General features: G+C 45.9%; 1 protein-coding gene across 1 annotated transcript in view; it reads right to left on the bottom strand.

Annotated features, from left to right (window-relative positions):
• The window catches only part of CLSTN2 (calsyntenin 2), a 605,822-nt gene that overhangs the window by 33,049 nt on the left and 553,903 nt on the right, over nt 1-18,870 (bottom strand). The window contains exon 9 of the mRNA XM_047876487.1: nt 10,609-10,771. Within this exon, the coding sequence (XP_047732443.1) occupies nt 10,609-10,771 (163 nt within the window). The remainder of the gene's footprint in view (nt 1-10,608; nt 10,772-18,870) is intronic.

Raw genomic sequence — 18,870 nt, 5'->3', positions numbered from 1 at the left:
CACAACCCAGGGGCTGCAGGGGACTTGTGGAGATGGATGACCTGTGGTCGTGGCCGGCCACGGCCATTCTCAGCAGGTTTCTCACTCTTTTTTGTTTCTATGTATCCCCCTCCAGCTGTCCCAGCAGACATTTAATATGTGGCATGTTCTAAGAGAGCAAAACATATGACTATAGATGAGTCCAAAGTCAGCTCTGTCGGGTTGGGGACCTGAATTCATGGAGTGGATTATTATTATCCTATATCATCCAGGATATCCCCTTCCTTCTCCAGATGAAGAACTAAGGAATATAGAGGCAAGACACTTTTCAAAGACCCAGAGCAGCAGTGAGGGTCTGGAATTTTCTTCCTATGGCTCCAAACTCAACCCTCCCTACAGTGAACCACAATGCCTTGAGGGGCCTGTAGTTCCTTTTAGGCCTCAGCTTGGACATTGTCCAATGTGTGGGGAAAATGCCCTGGGGGTTTGTACAAGTGATTTGGCTCCAGGTTTCAGAATTGTCTGGTCTTCTGTACTTGGGTATGAAGCTCCATCTGGCTTTTTACATGTCCCTAGAAGCAGAGGTGGTGTAGCAGTGCAATTAAGGATAAGAGTTCTGGTGGCAGAGGCCCAGGTGCAAATCCAGGCTCTGTGTGACCCCTAGTGAGGTACTTCTCTTCTGTCTGTTTCTTCATCTGCAAAATGGGGGTCCCATTCTCACCCAGGCAATAGGGTTGCAAAAGGGGAAGACATGCATTTAGCTCGGCACAGGGCAGGTACTCAAAAATGGCAGCTAGTGGTAGAGGGACAGCATGAACCAAGGAACTCCAAGATCAGATTACATCACGTGAGTTTTCACTTTTTCTTCAGTGGCCTCTTTCCTTCCTTCTGGTGTATCTCTTAGAAAAACTAAGACAATACTGTTTTTGCTCCAAGCCCTTGTCAAATTTTATTTAATTTTTTATTTTTTAAAATTTGCATCCGGGGCGCCTGGTTGGCGCAGTCGGTTGAGCGTCCGACTTCAGCCAGGTCACGATCTCGCGGTCCGTGAGTTCGAGCCCCGCGTCGGGCTCTGGGCTGATGGCTCAGAGCCTGGAGCCTGTTTCCGATTCTGTGTCTCCCTCTCTCTCTGTCCCTCCCCCGTTCATGCTCTGTCTCTCTCTGTCCCAAAAATAAATAAACGTTGAAAAAAAAAATTAAAAAAAAAATAAAATTTGCATCCAAATTAGTTAGCATATAGTGCAGCAATGACTTCAGGAGTAGATTCCTTAGTGCCACTTACCCATTTAGCCCATCCCCCCTCCCACCACCCCTCTGGTAAACCCCTCAGTTTGTCCTCCATATTTATGAGCCTCTTCTGTTTTGTCCCCCTCCCTGTTTTTATATTATTTTTGTTTCCCTTCCCTTATGTTCATCTGTTTTGTCATATGATTGAAGTCATATGATTTTTGTCTTTCTCTGACTAATTTCACTTAGCTTAATACCCTCCAGGTCCATCCACATAGTTGCGAATGGTAACACTTCATTCTTTTTGATTGCCGAGTAACACTCCATTGTGTATATATACCACATTTTCTTAATCCATTCATCCATTGATGGACATTTGGGCTCTTTCCATACTTTGGCTGTTGTTGATAGTGCTGCTATAAACATGGGGGTGCATGTGTCCTTTCGAAACAGCACATCTGTATCCTGTGGATAAATGCCTAGTAATGCAATTGCTGGGTCATAGGGTAGTTCTATTTTTAGTTTTTTGAGGAACCTCCATACTGTTTTCCAGAGTGGCTTCACCAGCTTGCATTCCCACCAACAATGCAAAAGAGATCCTCTTTCTCTGCATCCTCGCCAACATCTGTTGTTGCCTGAATTGTTAATGTTAGCCATTCTGACAGGTGTAAAGTGGTATCTCAGTATGGTTTCGATTTGTATTTCTCTGATGATGAGTGATGTTGAGCATTTTTTCATGTGTCGGTTGGACATCTGGATGTCTTCCTTGGATAAGTGTCTATTCATGTCTTTCACCCATTTCTTCACTGGATTGTTTGTTTTTTGGGTGTAGAGTTTGATAAGTTCTTTATAGATTTTAGATACTAACCCTTTATCTGATATGTCATTTGCAAATATCTTCTCCCATTCTATTGGTTGCCTTTTAGTTTTGGTGATTGTTTCCTTTGCTGTGCAGAAACTTTTTATTTTGATGAGGTCCCAGTAGTTCATTTTTGCTTTTGTTTCCCTTGCCTCCAGAGACGTATTGAGTAAGAAGTTGCTGCAGCCAAGATCAAAGAGGTTTTTGCCTGCTTTCTCCTCGAGGATTTTGATGGCTTCCTGTCTTACATTGAGCTCTTTCATCCATTTTGAGTTTATTTTTGTGTATGGTGTAAGAAAGTGGTCCAGGTTCATTCTTCTGCATGTCGCTGCCCGGTTTTCCCAGCACCACTTGCTGAAGAGACTGTCTTTATTCCATTGGGTATTGTTTCCTGCTTTGTCAAAGATTAGTTGGCCATATGTTTGTGGGTCCATTTCTGGGTTCTCTATTCTGTTCCATTGATCTGAGTGTCTGTTCTTGTACCAGTACCATACTGTCTTGATGATTACAGCTTTGTAGTATAGCTTGAAGTCTGGGATTGTGATGCCTCCTGCTTTGGTTTTCTTTTTCAAGATTTCTTTGGCTATTTGGGGTCTTTTCTGGTTCCATACAAATTTTAGGATTATTTGTTCTAGCTCTGTGAAGAATGCTGGTGTTACTTTGATAGGGATTGCATTGAATATGTAGATTGCTTGGGTAGTATCGACAGTTTAACAATATTTGTTCTTCCTATCCAGGAGCATGGAATCTTTTTCCATTTTTTTGTGTCTTCTTCAATTTCTTTCATAAGATTTCTATAGTTTTCAGTGTATAGATTTTTCACCTTTTTGGTTAGATTTATTCCTAGGTATTTTATGGTTTTTTTGTACAACTGCAAATGGGATCAGTTCTTTGATTTCTCTTTCGGTTGCTTCATTGTTGGTGTCTAGGAATGCAACTGATTTCTGTGTATTGATTTTATATCCTGCAACTTTGCTGAATTCATGAATCAATTCTAGCAGTTTTCTGGTGGAATCTTTTGGGTTTTCAAATTTTGTTATTAATATAATCTTTGGAAAGGGGAGTCTGGGTGGCTCAGTTGGTTAAATGTCTGACTTCAGCTTAGTCATAATCTCATGGTTCATGAATGCAAGCCCCAAATCGGGCTCTGTGCTGACAGCTCAGAGCCTGGAGCCTGCTTCGGATTCTGTGTCTCCCTCTCTCTCTGCCTCTCCTCCACTTGGGCTCTGTCTCTCTGTCTCTCTGTCCCTCTCTCTGTCTCTGTCCCTCTCAAAAATAAACTTAAAAAATATATAATCTTTGGAATAAGATACAAAGTTAGAATTACAACCCAGTTATACTGACATGAATTTTAAAGCTGATTTCATCTATTAAACTAAGATGCCCTTGCATCAAATTAACTCCATTGCCTAGAACAATCTTCTCTTGATTTGTTGATACAGATAATACTAAGGAACACCTTGTTAGTCATCCCTGTGTGTCAGACCACGAACCACATAGCTTTGTCAAAACAGCTTCAAAACTGGGATGTGGGGTGCCTGGGTGACCCAGTTGGGTAAGCATCTGACTGTTGATGTCAGCTCAGGTCATGATCTCACAGCTTGTGAGTTCAAGCCCCATGTTGGGCTCTGTGCTGACAGTGCAGAGCCTGCTTAGGATTCTCTGTCTCTCCCTTTCTCTCTGCCCCTCTCCCACTCACACACACACATACACACACACACACACACACACACACACACACACACTCTCTCTCTCTCTCTCTCTCTCTCAAAATAAATACATTTTAAAAAAACAAATGGGATGTAATTCAGCAAACATTAGCTATTGACCTACTAGTGGAGGGGGAAAGGTGAGGAGAGGAGAATCTGTGAGAGCAGACAGTCCTTGCCTTCTGTAAACTCATGGCCTGGTAGGGATGGAGACCTGCATCTCCAATGAGATATTTCCCAAAGAGTGCTCCAAGAATGCTATTTCACAAAGAGTGAGTTCCATAGTGAAATGAGATTGAGAAACATGGGTTAAGTAATATCAAACAGAATCCTTCATTGGTGGGCTTTTGAGAGCTTTTAATATGCTAACAAGCATTGTGACTCTCCAATGTGGTCCTATGGAGATAATTTATGCAGTTTCCCAAACCTGACCATGGCCTCCTTGTGGAAGGGGCAGCCTATGGAACTGGAGCTTCATGAAGCCCTCCTTGGGAAATGCCCACCTGAATGTAAGGCAGACTATGTTAGCACGTGCCTCTTGCTTCCAGCAGCAGAGACCCTGGGGATGCAGAATAATTTCAACACAGACTTTATTAAGAGAATTTGTACTAAATTAGACCAATCTTATTAAGTGAAGGCATGTACTTCAAGTCCCTGCACTAATTTTAGTGTCTGGCGACAAGTTGACCCGGAAACGTGTACCAGATCTCAGGACCACATGTGGCCCCAACTCGCCTCTGAAGATCACATACTATTAATTATTGCCACTCTCAGAGTTATTTCTGCCTTTTTATCTCACTTTTGACCATTCCTGTTCTTTGCCTTGACTCCTCCCAAAAGCCACAATGGGAGTTCTGTATCTGTCCTTTAACAAGAGGTTCTAATTTTTAGCACCATCCCTTTCTGTATCTCCTGTGGCTTTATTTGTTAAGTAGGGGGTAGGACTCAGCAAGAGCTCTCCTCATTTGAGACCAGGATAAAGTCACAGTCAGGGGCAGGCAAAGCTGAACACTCTAGGAAGGCCAAGATCCAGAGCACTGGAGGAGAGTCCCCAGCAGAGGTAGGGATGAGGTGGTTTCTGGGGACGAGCAACAAGTAGGGAAGTCTGTGATGAGATCCACCAAGAGTAGATGAAGACCAGTGAGGGAGCAGGTTGGTGGCTTCTTGAGGATGTGCCTAGAATTATGCTTCTGAAACGTGGTTAGCTCCTTTGTTGAAAGAATCCTTGCCCATTTCACAAATGGGAACTAGAAAATAGGTGACACAGAGCTGCTTTGGTTGTAGTATTGGGGGAGGGGTGACCCAGACTTTCACCTGCTGAGGCATCTCCCTGAAACCCTGGGGGCTCCCTAAGACCCTGGACTGATACAATCAGCAGCCTTCCTGACTCGCTCCCAGGGACAGCTGGGTTCCAGTCCCTGTGTGGGTGGCCCCAGTTTAGAGGTCCAGGGCCGAAGCAGGTGTGAGTATACAATTTTTATTATACACCAGTAGAACCAGAATTTTTGCTGTTAGAAATGGATGAGTAGGAAATCTAAGGAAGAGGGCAAATTAATTAGTCTTTTAAATGATCTTCTCCCAAGGTGTGACCCAGAGAGACACAAGGAACCTGGAATTTGCCTAAAGGCAGCAGTTTCTGAGTTGGCATAGACTGAAGTCAACCCCAGGAGGGTCTGATTGCATCCTGAGAACACTGTGACTCTTAGCACAGAGGTGAAGTCAAGGTGGTGTGCATCAGCCACACAGGGGAAGAGGATTCTTGTGATGCGAGGTCCGTCCTCACTGCAAAAGCTTTTCTCTACAATTAAGATATGCTTTGCGCTCGAGGCTGCACTGGCTATATTTCTTAAGTGTACATGAAGTCTCTCTCTCTTTTTTTTAATTACTGGAAAAAATACCAATGTAAATGAAGTTCCACTGATTCCTTTGGCTTCCAAATTCACTAACAGGACACAGTAGGCTAATGGGGGCTGCCAAGCACTACCCAGCAACAGTGCTGGAGCCAGTTCCCAGGAGCATCCAACAAGCAGCTGCTATCAAATTATTTTCTATTCCCATTGTTAAACCCCAATTGGAAATTTCACAAATGGGAACTAGTTTCCTTGCCAACCTCAGAGGCACCTAAAAAGTCTCCCCACAATAGCAGGCCCAGAGGCAATGAGAGGCTTATCCAGCAGGCTTATAATATGTATGTAAGTGGACTTCAGAAAGTATAGAAACATGTCAAAATAAGGGCTGCATCATAGGCTGTCAATTTCATAGCACCATGTCCTATTGAAAGGTCTTTTGACGTGTTCTTCTAAGACAAAGCCTGGCTCCAAGGAGGATGTACGTATTCAGGAGAATCCAGGCTCCTTATCAAGGCAGTATGGCATCTCAACTCCTCTTCCCAGCCTCTTCTGTACTCTTTCTGGTCCGTGTACCTTCCAGTGACAGGGCATCCTCAGCATGTCTATGTGAAGCTTCCCTGCTATGGCATATGCTTTTGCCTTCCCTGTCTTGCTAGTGAACTCTTACCGATCCTATAAAGCCCAAGTTTAAAGACTTTTAAGGATTTTCTCCTATGCTAAAAATTTACCAATGGATTGTCTTTCCTCTCAGGGAAGATACCCAAATGTCCATGGCCTGAAAGACCACACGATCGGGTTCCTGCCTGTGCCACAAGGGCCATGTTCTAATACTTGTCTTCTGACTGGCTAGTGTCCAGCCTCATTGACCCTTCTGACCTGTAGATGGACCTGGGGGAGCAGGGTCTGTGTGTGAGGGTTCAACCTGGGGGAGGGGAATAGAGTCGGTGCATGCAAGGAGTCACGGGGAGGCTGGAATCACAGAAGCCAGAGCATACCAAAAGGTCTTGTAGACCGTCTGCCATATTGGGCTTAGGTGCAAGGAACAAGAAGGGATGGAGGAGGAGACTAGATGTTTTCAAATGTATACATTTATTCAACTGAAACATGCCAAGCACGCTCCATGTTCCTATCATCTAACCCTTAGAATGACAAGGGAGGCGTTAGCCTAGTTTTATAGAATAGAGAAGAGTTGCTCAGGGAAGTCGAAGTTTCTGCTGGGTCCGCACAGCTAGTAAGTGGCAGGGTTGGGATTTGACTCACACTCAAACTTTTCTGACTCCCAAGGCTAAATCCTTTCCCCTGGTTCTGTGCAGGGTCACTTAAGGGAGTATACAGCAAGGGATTAGCAATTGCAAAGCAGGGTTGCTGTGGCTTTTTGATTGCAGAGTTGTCAGATGTGTCCGAAGGTAAAAGGTTGACAGAGTTTGTATCAATACACATCAGCTCCCGCATTTTCCCAGATACATAACCACATCAACAAAAGGATCAACTAGCAATGGGGGAGCAAGCCACAGTAAGAAGAAACCAGGCTTTGAAGACCTGGGGTCAGGCAGGTTTGGCTGGGTAACCTAGGGTCAGCTACTTCACCTCTCAGAGCCTCAGTTTCTTTATCTATAAGTTGCTTTATCTAATAGCGCTTTTATCATGAGACTGTAAATACCAGGTTTGTGAAGGACCTCCTTGCAATACTGGCTCTTAAAGTTTCATCCAGGAAATGACATCAGGCACTTCCACTCACATTTAATTGGCCAAGGCAAGTCACATGACCCACCTTACTCCAACAAAGATAGTCCTAGCATCCCTGTCTGGGAAGAGGGCAGAAATACTCGGTGGTGAACACCCTAGTTGTCACTTTCTCCCACATTCCTTTAAAATAAACATATACTTTGGTTTAATGTTTGAAAAGCATTTTTGAGAAATAGTTTTTAAATCAGCTGAAATCAGGTAAAGTATTAGTGCTATTACTTATGCAATGACAATGCCGTCTTTGGACGTGGCCTAGGTGGATACTGAGAAGGAAACATCTCCCAGAAAGTGGAGTCAGGGACCACAAAGAACACTCTCCATTCTAGGGTAGGGCCCTTAAAGCATCTGCCCAGAGGGATTTCAGAATTGCTAGCAACCAGACTTCTGTGTTTCTCTAATTCTTCCTCTTATTTAGTGGAAATGGTTTTTTTTTTTTTTTTGGTTACTCTGACTGATTCCACTGTTGCATTGTGTGTGTGTGTGTGTGTGTGTGTGTATGAGTGTGAGTGTGTGTAGGGGTGATGGTTGTGGTGGCAGCACATACTTCTCCCTATTAGTGTAGAAGTCTCCAGATCAAGCAGAGCTACATCTGGTCCTGAGATAGAGCCTCCTATGCAACTCAGCCTGATGAAGGGACAGATCACCAGGAATCACTCAGAGAATCTGGATGTTGAGCTTGGAGCCAGTAACAGGTCAAACTTTTGGGTTGCCTCATTAGGGAAGGGTAGTTTTATGTTTTATGTGGGAAGGACAGTCAAATAGCTGTAGAGTAGTAAGTGGACAGACCATGGTGTTCATCAGTGTTGTTCATAAAATATTTTCAGTTTTTCTTCCAGACACATTATAGATTTTACTTCCCTGCCTTGTTGGGGTTAGGTGTGGACATAGGAATTGCTTTGGCCAATAAAATGTGATTAGAAATTATTGGTGTCACTCATAGGTGAAAGCTGTAAGGGCTCATGCACCATTCGTCATGCTTTCTTTTTCCTGTTTCTCAGTACGAAGCAATGCAGCTGCTCTCTCTGCTTGGGTCTCAGACTGAGGAGAAATCAGAGAAAAGCCCCCCACTGATCTGCAGCAAGTGTAAAGTGAGAATTATTTTAAGCACCTGAGAATTGGGACTTGATTGTCACTGCAGCACAACTTAGCCTATTGTAACTGATTCAAAGAGGTCATCCTAGTTCTTTATAAAATCGCATTTTATTTTGGTGGGACTATTTCCCCACCCAGTGGGCATGCAGCTGGACAGCAGTGGTTACAATTGCCCTTCAGAGGTGGGGGCAGGTTTCCCTTGCAGGCTGGTGTGACAGGGAGCCTGATATGTTCTCTGAAGTCCTCTAGAGGAAGAGTCATGGTGAGGTTCATAGTGAGGACATTACTGGGGCCCCCTTAACTTGTGGGTAGCATCCAGGCTATGTCCCAAAATATCCACAGGCTGGCTGTGGTGTCCAACTGGGACACTGAACCATATGAGGGCCATCACTCGGGCATAGCTGTGTTCAGTGACTAGTCATTCCTGTGTAATCTCTGAATCAGGGGCTTGTACTCATTAGTTTCATGGACTCTTGCCAGTTGACCCAGTTTCCCTTTTCTGAATTCCTGGGAAATTCTGCAACAATGATGAAGCTCTTACCAAGTTCTATTGAGATGTTCAATGAACTTTTTAGTATCATATGACATATATCAGATGTTAAATTGGTGACCTCAACTTAAAAATATATTCTCGGGGCTCCTGGGTGGCTTAGTTGGTTAAGTGTCTGACTTCAGCTCAGGTCATGATCTCCCAGTCTGTGGGTTCGAGCCCCGCATCAGGCTCTGTGCTGCACCTTGGAGGAGCCTGGAGCCTGCTGCAGATTCTGTGTTTCCCTCCCTCTCTTCCCTTCCCCCACTCATGCTCTGTCTCTCAAAAACGAATAAATGTTTAAAAAATTAAATATATATGTATGCGTGTGTGTGTGTGTGTGTGTGTGTGTGTGTGTATTTATTTATTTATTTATTTATTTATTTGCTCTTCCCAGGGTGCCTAGATGGCTCAGTTGGTTGAGCGTCTGATTTTGGCTCATGTCATAATTATCTATCTGTCTATCTATCTATCTATCTATCTATCTATCTATTCATCCATCCATCTTCTCTTCCCTTGCCTCATTTGTGCTTTATTTCCTTACTAGGTTGTGTATCCCTAGTGTTCCCAGGGCTGAGCTATGTGTGCACCTTTCTGTCGTATCTCTTATGGTGTGGCCTAGAACTCTGTCTCAACCCAAAGGGGCCTATATCTCCTCTAGATCGCTCCTTGGTTAACTGGTTCTCTGAAGACATATTCTTCTACCACAGCCCATCTCTATCTACCCTGAGCCCCCATGGCGAATGGTCAAAGTCACAAATCTTAGCTTTGGAGGAATCCATCAACCTGAGGTTGGGTCATCTCAAAGTACTAATCTGCTTATTTGGGGAATGTTTTTCTTCCCCTCTGTTCTTTCATTGGTACTTTATAGCACCCTAGCTTTTAAGGGAGCAAAAGCAAAGATTCCAACAGATCTGAGTGAAGGACAGAGGGTTAAATGTATGCTCAAATAGCAGGTTTTCCTGCTTCCAAAGAGGAGATTAGTCTTCCAATTTGGGGAATGTAGGAGAGGCAGCAGCAGCACTGAGGGGGCAGCAGAGACCTTTGAGTGGGAAGGCAATAAGGAACCTCTGTCCTTAAAGAGCAGGGCAGGGGCTAGGCAATGAGCTGAACTTGAGAGTGGCCGTCCATTGTCTCACGCCTATAGACAATCCACCCCTCATAGCCCTACATATGTGTGAGCATCCAGAGCAGAGGGTTGGAGGCTTGGACAACTTGTGTGGGGATAAAAGGAGATCCTTGGTTCCTGATTAGCACTCAACAGAGCCAAAAGGCAATTTTGATATGGGATTCTACATTCAGCCTTTTCTCTATACAGTCCCAATTTGAAACTATGTAAGGTTCCAGAACAATAAAAGGCATTAGCTTATTCAGAGGCAACCATGAAACTGCTCGTGTTAACCTAAAATCAGAATCTGGTCTCCAGCCAAGTGCTTTATTATGACACAAGTTTAGTGTCTGGATTAATCCTTATTTTTATAAGTCCTGTCATATTAGTAAGGGGTAGTAAATTTTCAAAGCTAATTCTCACATCACTTGTTTTCCCCTTTTTTCTATCAGTACCCTTCACGAACTGTATACAGATGGGCCAGGGAGAAGGGCTTGACGTATAGTTACCTTGCCAACAAGCGCCGACCGTAAGTTGCATTGCTATGTGAGATGGATGAATGGGCCAGTCGTTGGTCACCAGATAGGGTTCGTACGTTGCTCCATCCATGTACAAAGTAACCACAGGAAACTCCACGTTGATGACATAGTAATGCCATTCTTTGTCACATATCTAATGAAAGGAAAGAAAAGCAACACTTAAAATTGAATATGCAATGAAACATCAAACAGGCCTTTATTTTAATTATGAAAGGAAGAGAAGACATTTTGCGTGAACAGTTTTTATTGCAAAGAACCACATGAATATAATGGTTGCTATAACTGAGGTTAGAGAGGCTCATGTCCAACACCATGGGGCAAACCATGGAGTAGAGGAACACCAGAGATTCCAATCATCAGACAAGTATTTGAGCATGGGCAGAGCATCTTGGTCACATAATTAACAGTTGTCAAGGCTGGCAAATTCTTGGGGGACAGGTGGGGCTGACAGCTTAAATTTGCTTTGTATAAAATTTTTCTTAGTTCTTTAATAGAGAAAAAAGTTAAATTGAAATTATTTTCCTAAGCTTGGGGACAGATGAAGCTCTAAAAAGAAAGATACTAAGATTGAAAGTAGAAGTGAGGGTGGAGATAGAGAAGGGGAGGAAGAAGGGAAAGAAAAAGAAGAAAATGGCAGAGAATTAGGGGCTCAAAAGGAGCAAGAGAAGAGGTGAAGAACATCGGGTGAGGAAGAAGGTTGGAATGCAGAAGAGTAGAAACGCCCAATTCTTTTGTCTCTACTTTAAGCCTTGCCCAAGGAGCTCTTCTTGTAACCTCAGGGCCTTTCAAATCGAGCAAAATACATTCTGAGAAACATAGTCTTTCCAAGGGGACTCACCTGAATCCTACCTTGGAGTGTTCCTGGGGAGGCATAGAAGGGCCACAGATGGTCCTCCTGGCCTCGATAAGTGCAGGGCACTCTTAAACTTAATGCCTCTCCCAACTTTTGTGCCTGAGATTTCTGATCTTATGGTGGTAACCAAAACTTTAATGGACGGGTAGAGACGCTGAGGGCTAGATGGAGCAGTAATTCCTGACCTTAAGATGCTGAACTCTCACAGCATGATCCAAAATAGAAACCAAGACTGGTGGGCCTTGGGAAGGGAGGTAAGATGGCCAGGCTGGAGAATGGTGCCCCTTCTCTCTGATCCCCTAAACCAGTGTCTTGGGGTCACATTCAAACCTCTCCTCCACCCCTCTTCTCCCTCAAATCACTCTGCACCCTGTGGAGTCCACCTCTGAAATGCCTCTCATCTGTATCTTCTTGTCTGCATTGCCCCCGCCATCTGTGGCAGCGGAGACAGATGAGTTCTGCATGAAGGTGACCTCAAGGTGAGGGCATCAAAGCCCTCCCTACAGCCCATTCTGGATTAAATGTGCTGTTTCTCATGAATAGATAACACCAACAGGGATGCTAAATGATCTTTTCCCTTTCATTTTGGAATAGGAATTTTTTCCTTAATGTTCTTTTTATATTGTCCTGTCTCATGTCTCAGAAAATTGCTCCTTTTGAAGCCCATTAGCCTGATAAAGGCTGATGAATATTTTAGGGGCCCTTGGAAAGTAATCAGGAGGTGTCCGAGCAAGTATTTCCAAAATCCTATTACACCCCACTGCAAGTACAGCTCAGTACCTACTAATGAGGTTCTAACCAAGTTTACATCCGTCCTGCTCCATGTCTGAGGCCACATCCTGGGTTGGGGCAGACTCTTAGGCTGGGCCTGTGACTGGGGTAGGGCTGACCCAGTGGTGTGGTGTGGGAGTGGTACAAAGGAAGACCTGGAAACAGAGCCTAGGGGTCGTGGAAGAGTGGGGAGCTAAGGAGGAGGCATCTAATCCAAGCACGCTCATCCTGTGCACCTTGGACTTGAAGTCTGCAATCAAGAGTAGGCAGGTGGCATATTTCAGAGCCTCATGTTCTCTGAAGCATGGAGAAATCTCTAGCCAGTCCCAGGGTGGGGTGGGAGCAGGTGGCAGTGCTGTGACCCTGACCGTATCCCGTGCCCTTTGAAATGTGGGCAGAGCATGAGAGTCAACCAGGCAGCCCAGGGGGCCCCCCTGTCCTGGCCGCCATACCACCCTCTTGGCAGCCATCCTCTCAGGCATGACTGCTGTGTAGGACCTGTGTGCTGACTGGCTCTACATCACTCCACACTGCTGACACTGGGAGGAGAAGGATCCTCTGGCTTGCGTCCTTTCACGATACTTACAGCATTTTTGTAGGAAAAAAAACATTCCAAGGAAGAAACAAAATAATTCCATAACTAACAGCAGCGGTGACCTCTTTCAACATAGGAATCTTTTCCTAGGTATTACCCCCCCCAAGTTTTCCGAAGCATGATTCATGAACAGCAGCCCCTGTGATGCCCTGAAGAAAAACAGCGACCATGTATACTGGGTCTTGTTTTTTTTTTTTTTTTTTTTTGGATTTCCCATTTCATTTGCATATCCAAGGCTCCCAGCAGCCTCAAAGTATGAAGTATATGCCTATAATAACTTTCCAACCTTGTTGGAAAATGAATTTTTCTATTTATAGCATTCCTGTAAGCGTCCTGTAAAACAACAGTGGGAGAAGGTCAATTTGGATCATACTGTGTATATGATTTGAGTTTGCTGGCTTCACTTAATGTCAGCATTAAAATGCCTTTACCAACTTCAGTTTAGATGGCTGTATAGTATGCATATACTAAACCATATTTAAATATGTCCTTAGTATCACGTATTAATTATGTACCAGCAGTTATAAAACATGCTGTAACCTAATACTATATTTATTTATGAATAATTATTTGCCTGCATTCCTGATTATATCCTTGGGAAAGATTCATGGAAGTGCAATTACTGAGTCAAAGGTTGGAGGTAGTTTGAAGGCTCATGACACACACTGTCATTTTTTTTTTCCGGAAGAAGTTTGTGCCTTTTTGTTCTCCTGCCCACAGACTCTAAGAGTGTTCGTGCATTGTACCCTTACCACAGAGTGTTAATAAAATATACAATCCTGGCAATTTGAAAGGGGATACATTTTATCTCATTTTAAGATGGTTCACAAAAGATGGCAAGATTTATATTCTCCAAGGTCAAAAGGGAGGGCCTTCTGGGAGTGGGGAGCTCCCTGAGCTAAGACTCGCAGGCAGGAATGCTGGGGAGCTTCCTACTTGGCTCCTGATTGGGCATCTTCGAGCTCAGACTAGGCGAATGCTTGCAGACTTCTGGCACCAAGTAATCTGCGAAGGCTGCCCAAGGAGATGCCTAGTTAGGGTTTCACTAACGTGGATCTGTGATCAGGAGGAGACCTGCATTAGCCCTCTGTTAAGAGTCGGAGGGACAAACTGTAATAAAAAAATGATCAAGCCAGGAGGCAGCAAAAATAAATGTGTCAGTGCAATGGCTCAACGGTGAGAGAAGGAGATTAGGCAAAGTGACCTTTCCTGGGGGGAGAGAAGAACTTTAATTCCTGACTGTTCATGAATCACTGGTGAATGCAGTTGGCACCAAGCATGTCCCGTGTCATCCCCTGAGGCGGTGCCCAGGACCTCGGTGGGGCCAGAGACCCTTTCTCTGTGAAAACTTGCAGGTGTGTTCCCAGGATGGGTGGCTGGGATGCTGTTTAGCTGGCAAGTGAAGCAGAGACCAGAGACCAGAGACCCAGGGACACGTGTTGAGGAACGGTAGGTAGCAAAGACGATGCCATAGGAGGTTGTGTTGGGAGTGGGAGGGTACTCCAGGGTGAGTCGGGCCATGGAAGCCTCCCACTAGAGAGGAGGAGAAAATCAGGCTGCTGACTGGTCGGTCCAAATATCCTCTAAAGCGTGCAGCCCCTGGCACATAATAGGTGGGAGGCAAAAGTATCTCACGTTGAATTGCTGCACTCAAACATTCCTGATTTCCTGGAAAAACCAATCCGGAGCTGGCACTGTGGCCCTTTAAAGGATATCTGCACTGGGAGGCGGGTGGCGGGGGAAGAAGCACAGGCACCCAGTATGGAGGGGTCAGGCTGGTCTGGGAAGGGCCAGGGTGGGAGAGGAGGCCACAGGGATAGATTGGGAAGTGAGGCCCAAGGATCTGAGGTGCTTTTATTCTTCAGGCAGCAGGAGGTGTGGGGGGGTTGGGGCAGGGGGGAGGAGGATGGTAGTCATAACAACAGTCAATGCTGGAACATGCTTCTCCCTTTTAAAGAAGCTTTTCATACTCCTTACGCTAGTGAATCCTCGCTGCAACCCGAGTGCCAGTTTGACACAGGCACCTTTACAACATAAAGGGAGAGAAAGGATATGGTTTCTGATGTCGAGGAGCGGATGTCGGGAGTTAGGTGTAACAGGCACCCCACTCGGGCTTCCACACTCAGCCTCTCGTGTCTCTGTTTCACACACAACCAGTGGCTCAGCTTCGCATACTCACCGCCGAATCAGGGTCTGGTGCAGACACTTACCTCCTGAGTGATGGGCTTGTGTGTCAGATTGTCCCCGAGTGGCCCACCTGACGTGCTACAGGCACTTCGGACGCACGGGGTGTCCAAAATTGAGCCCAACACCCCTCATGCTCCAGTCCCCCCTTCGCCCCCTCCTGTGTCCCTGCCTCAGCAAGCGCTCCTCATCCTATGTATCGTCCGAGCCAGAACCCTGGGCATTGCTTTAGACTGCCTCACTCTTTCCCTCCCTCCTGCCCGCGTGTTGCCAAGTTCTGATGACGCCCCTCTCATCCACTCTCCTCTGTCTACCTTCACTCCCGCTCAGAATTTACAACATGCACTGGAGGGGGGGAGGTTGAAGGAGTGCGTCTCTGACAGGCTACTGCAAGAGGGAAAGCACCTGGGCCAGGGGAGAGGCCCATCTGCAGCAGGGGGATGGCCGGAAAGGTCTGGTGTGAGTGTGGGTGGGCAGAGCCTGCAGACTGCTGGTGGCCAGCAGGCGGCGCTGCGCTGGGGGAGCCAGAGAGAGACAGCCAAGAGGACGCGGGAGGGAGTCGTGCAGGCCAAGCCTGGGGAGAATGGGCCAGGGGTCACACCCGCTTTAACAACTTCTGGGGAAGCATGTTGTGGGCTTTGGGAAAATAATTGAAAAATTTAAATCCTGACTCCTTCACCTGTAAAGTGAGGATAATAAAGAGTACCCAATCAGATGGTTATTTTGTGAAGGGAGCTAAAATAAAGCATATACAATGCCAAGCACGTGTTTGTAACCTGAGCAGATATGCAGACCCCTTTCCTTTTCCAAATACATTGAGATGCTGCATAAAACAGAACAGTGATAATGACAAAACAGAATAAGAGAGTTAGAAGTCCTTAGGTATAAAAAGCAAACAAAACCCCCAAAGCTGCACCTGACTGTTGTTGGAAGCAAATGACTGCGGAGGGGCTATGGCCCACCCTTTCTTCTTTTTTTTCTTTTATTATTTTTTTAATGTTTATTTATTTTTGAGAGAGAGCGTGAGACAGAGCGTGAACGGGGGAGGGCCAGAGAGAGGGAGACATAGAATCGAAAGCAGGCTCCAGGCTCGGAGCTGTCAGCACAGAGCCCAACGCGGGGCTTGAACCATGAACCCTGAGATAATGACCTGAGCCAAAGTCGGGTGCTCAACTGACTGAGACACCCAGGTGCCCCATGCAGCCCACCCTCTCAGCTGTGGTTTCAAAGCCAGTGGGAGAGAGGAATGTAGACTCAGGTCCTTCACCTGGGAAAACTCGACCTGACACGTCTGCATAAAGCCTGCAGCTGCAGAGGAGCCATCTGAAGCCTGTGTCCTGGGACAATGGCAGCCATGGATGGACCGAGGGAGGCAGGGAGGAAGTTGGACAACGGCTCTGGAACAGGTCACCTCTGCAACGTTAGACCCGCAAGCCTATTCTGTGCGTGTGCATCGGGTCCAAATGCACACAGCCTGCCTGATGCAGAAACCTGGAACTCAGACGCAAACTTAACAACGCATCCACAAAGTCTCTAGGCCCTCCACAAAGACATAGTCGGAATCTATTCTACATATGCTCACCACCCAGGGCTTAGGCAGGACAATTCCTGCTGGCCTTGAGCTCAGGGTTAAAATTTACAAAACAAAGAGGAAGCAATCCTTTGTGTGTGAGAGAAAAGGCAGACAAAACAAATGATCAAACCCACATTCAGGGAACCACAGAAAATGGAGCAATTAGAAAGGAAATAGAGGAAAACAGGTCTGAAAAAGAATCAAAGAAAAATTCCAGAAACAAAAGACATAGTTATTGAAATAAAAATAAATCAAGAAAACGGACAATGGCATTAGAGAACAGGCTGATAGATGAGATTAGAGAACGAGAATTTGATAAAGCAACAAAGAGGTGTATGGATTCTATGGCTGATCAAAGGACATATTCCAACAGAGAGCCTGACAGATGTGTGTGGGGAGGGCCCCCCCCCCCCCAGGGGACGGCAGGGGGGCTGGGCTCCTGAGGACCTCTTGCATCCTGCCGATGCATGTACTACTCTATTGTAGCGCCTTGCATTCTAGAAAGCCATTCTTTACTTCCACAGCCCCCTCCTGTGACAACTTAGAGGACAGTGGACACACAGAGCCCCCTAGCCCCTGCCCCACAGGACATGTTTGAAGGGCAAGTCAAAACCAAACTTCCCTTCCTGAAACGGAGAGTGACTGAACCGGGAGTGTTGAAACCATGCAAATCGAGTTCTCACTGTGGACTTGCAAGGCCCTTTGGCATCAGGCCGCTGTTTGGGAACATTTAGAAAGATGAGGTTTTGGTCACTGCCAAGACCAACCTCATGCCAAAGCAAAGATGCCACTCTTATTTGCAAATCTCTTTAAGATCTTCCCAGGAGGTCGCCTGCACCTCCAGACTGGCAGGGAGAAGTACAGTGTGTTTTCGGGGAAGGTGATTATGACAGCTCAGAAAGCACCCGCTGGGCCTTCTGTCAAAAAGCAATTGCTGACTCAGGGCGGTGGAGCCCAGGGGACTGGGAAACATGAAAGGTAGCTTGTGTCAAAGAGACCACCTCCATTTGCAATTTGGTTGAGCAACATTTGGGCCAATCCCCAAAACAATCCTGAAAATCTGTCCTTGCAGTTTGTGCCTGGAGCACGTAAATCAAGACTTGCCCGCACCCACGATTTAAACTCGTCCAGGGGGAGAGAAAATACACCTTTATTATGCGCTGATGATATGCCTGGCACCATGCTATGGTTTTTGCGTATGTAATTACGATAGGAAAAGATAGGAGAAAATAGGCAGAGAGGGTTAGGACCTGAGGTCCCTGGGTGCAGAAAAACACGTAGTTTGGAACAATGCTGGGCGTCTCTGACCACAGCAACCCCCTGGGGTGTGAAGTTCCTCCTAAGAATGTATCAGACACCATCTACCCCCCTGAGGTTCCCCTCAGGAATTTGACAAAAGACCTAACTAAAAATAAGTAGTAGACCACAAAGCGTATGACCCACAAGGAATGATGTGGCTACAGACCACCGCTCATGCAATGGAATCGAGCCAATCAGGAAGGGACAGCCCTGCACCTAGAGCCATCCAGCCAGTAAGGGTGGAACCTGAGAAGGAATGATGGGGAAGGGCAGGGAGAGACGACCAGAACCTTATAAAACAAGGACCGTTGCCTATAGTCACGGGCATTCCCTTTCGAATGCCCCCTGTCTGTAGACAGCTTTCACACCATTCTTCCTTTCTGATCTTATACTCTAATAAGCTTTCGCCTGCTGCTCATTCTGTGTCCACCTCTTCATTCTTCGAAGCAGCGAAACAACGAACCCCCCGTATTGAGGTAGAGAATTCCGCAACATAATCAGCTTCTTGGATCAGCGGTTCGTTCTTCCCCACCACAGCCTTTCAGCAATGCCAGTCAGATCTCCCTTCCCCATCCCTGGAGGACAACCCTGGGAAGATCCCTTAACTTCCAGATCTTACTGATGGATGGCCTCATTTTTATGTGTTAAAATGGTACTTCAGTTAGTCTCTCGTCCAAACCAAAGCCTCTCTCCCCAGCCTGGGTCTGATCTGCAAACTCTACAAAGCCCCATGGAGGTAGGGTTGGCAGCTTCATGGGGGAGCCAGATGTGTGGGGGCAGCAAACCTGCACATGAAGTGGGCATTGTACATTCTGGGTGCTGGGTCTCCTACACGAGTAAGCAAGAAGAATGGGGCCAACCAGCGGAGATGAGGCCCCTCTTTGGCCATCACTCGGGAAGGTGTGACCCTTTCAGGCTTCTTTCCCAAGTGGGTATTTTGTAAAATACGGTCCTGCA

This window comes from Prionailurus viverrinus, chromosome C2 (genome assembly GCF_022837055.1).
Source record: "Prionailurus viverrinus isolate Anna chromosome C2, UM_Priviv_1.0, whole genome shotgun sequence".
Lineage (NCBI taxonomy): Eukaryota > Metazoa > Chordata > Mammalia > Carnivora > Felidae > Prionailurus > Prionailurus viverrinus.
This window is presented reverse-complemented; position numbering and strand designations above follow the sequence as displayed.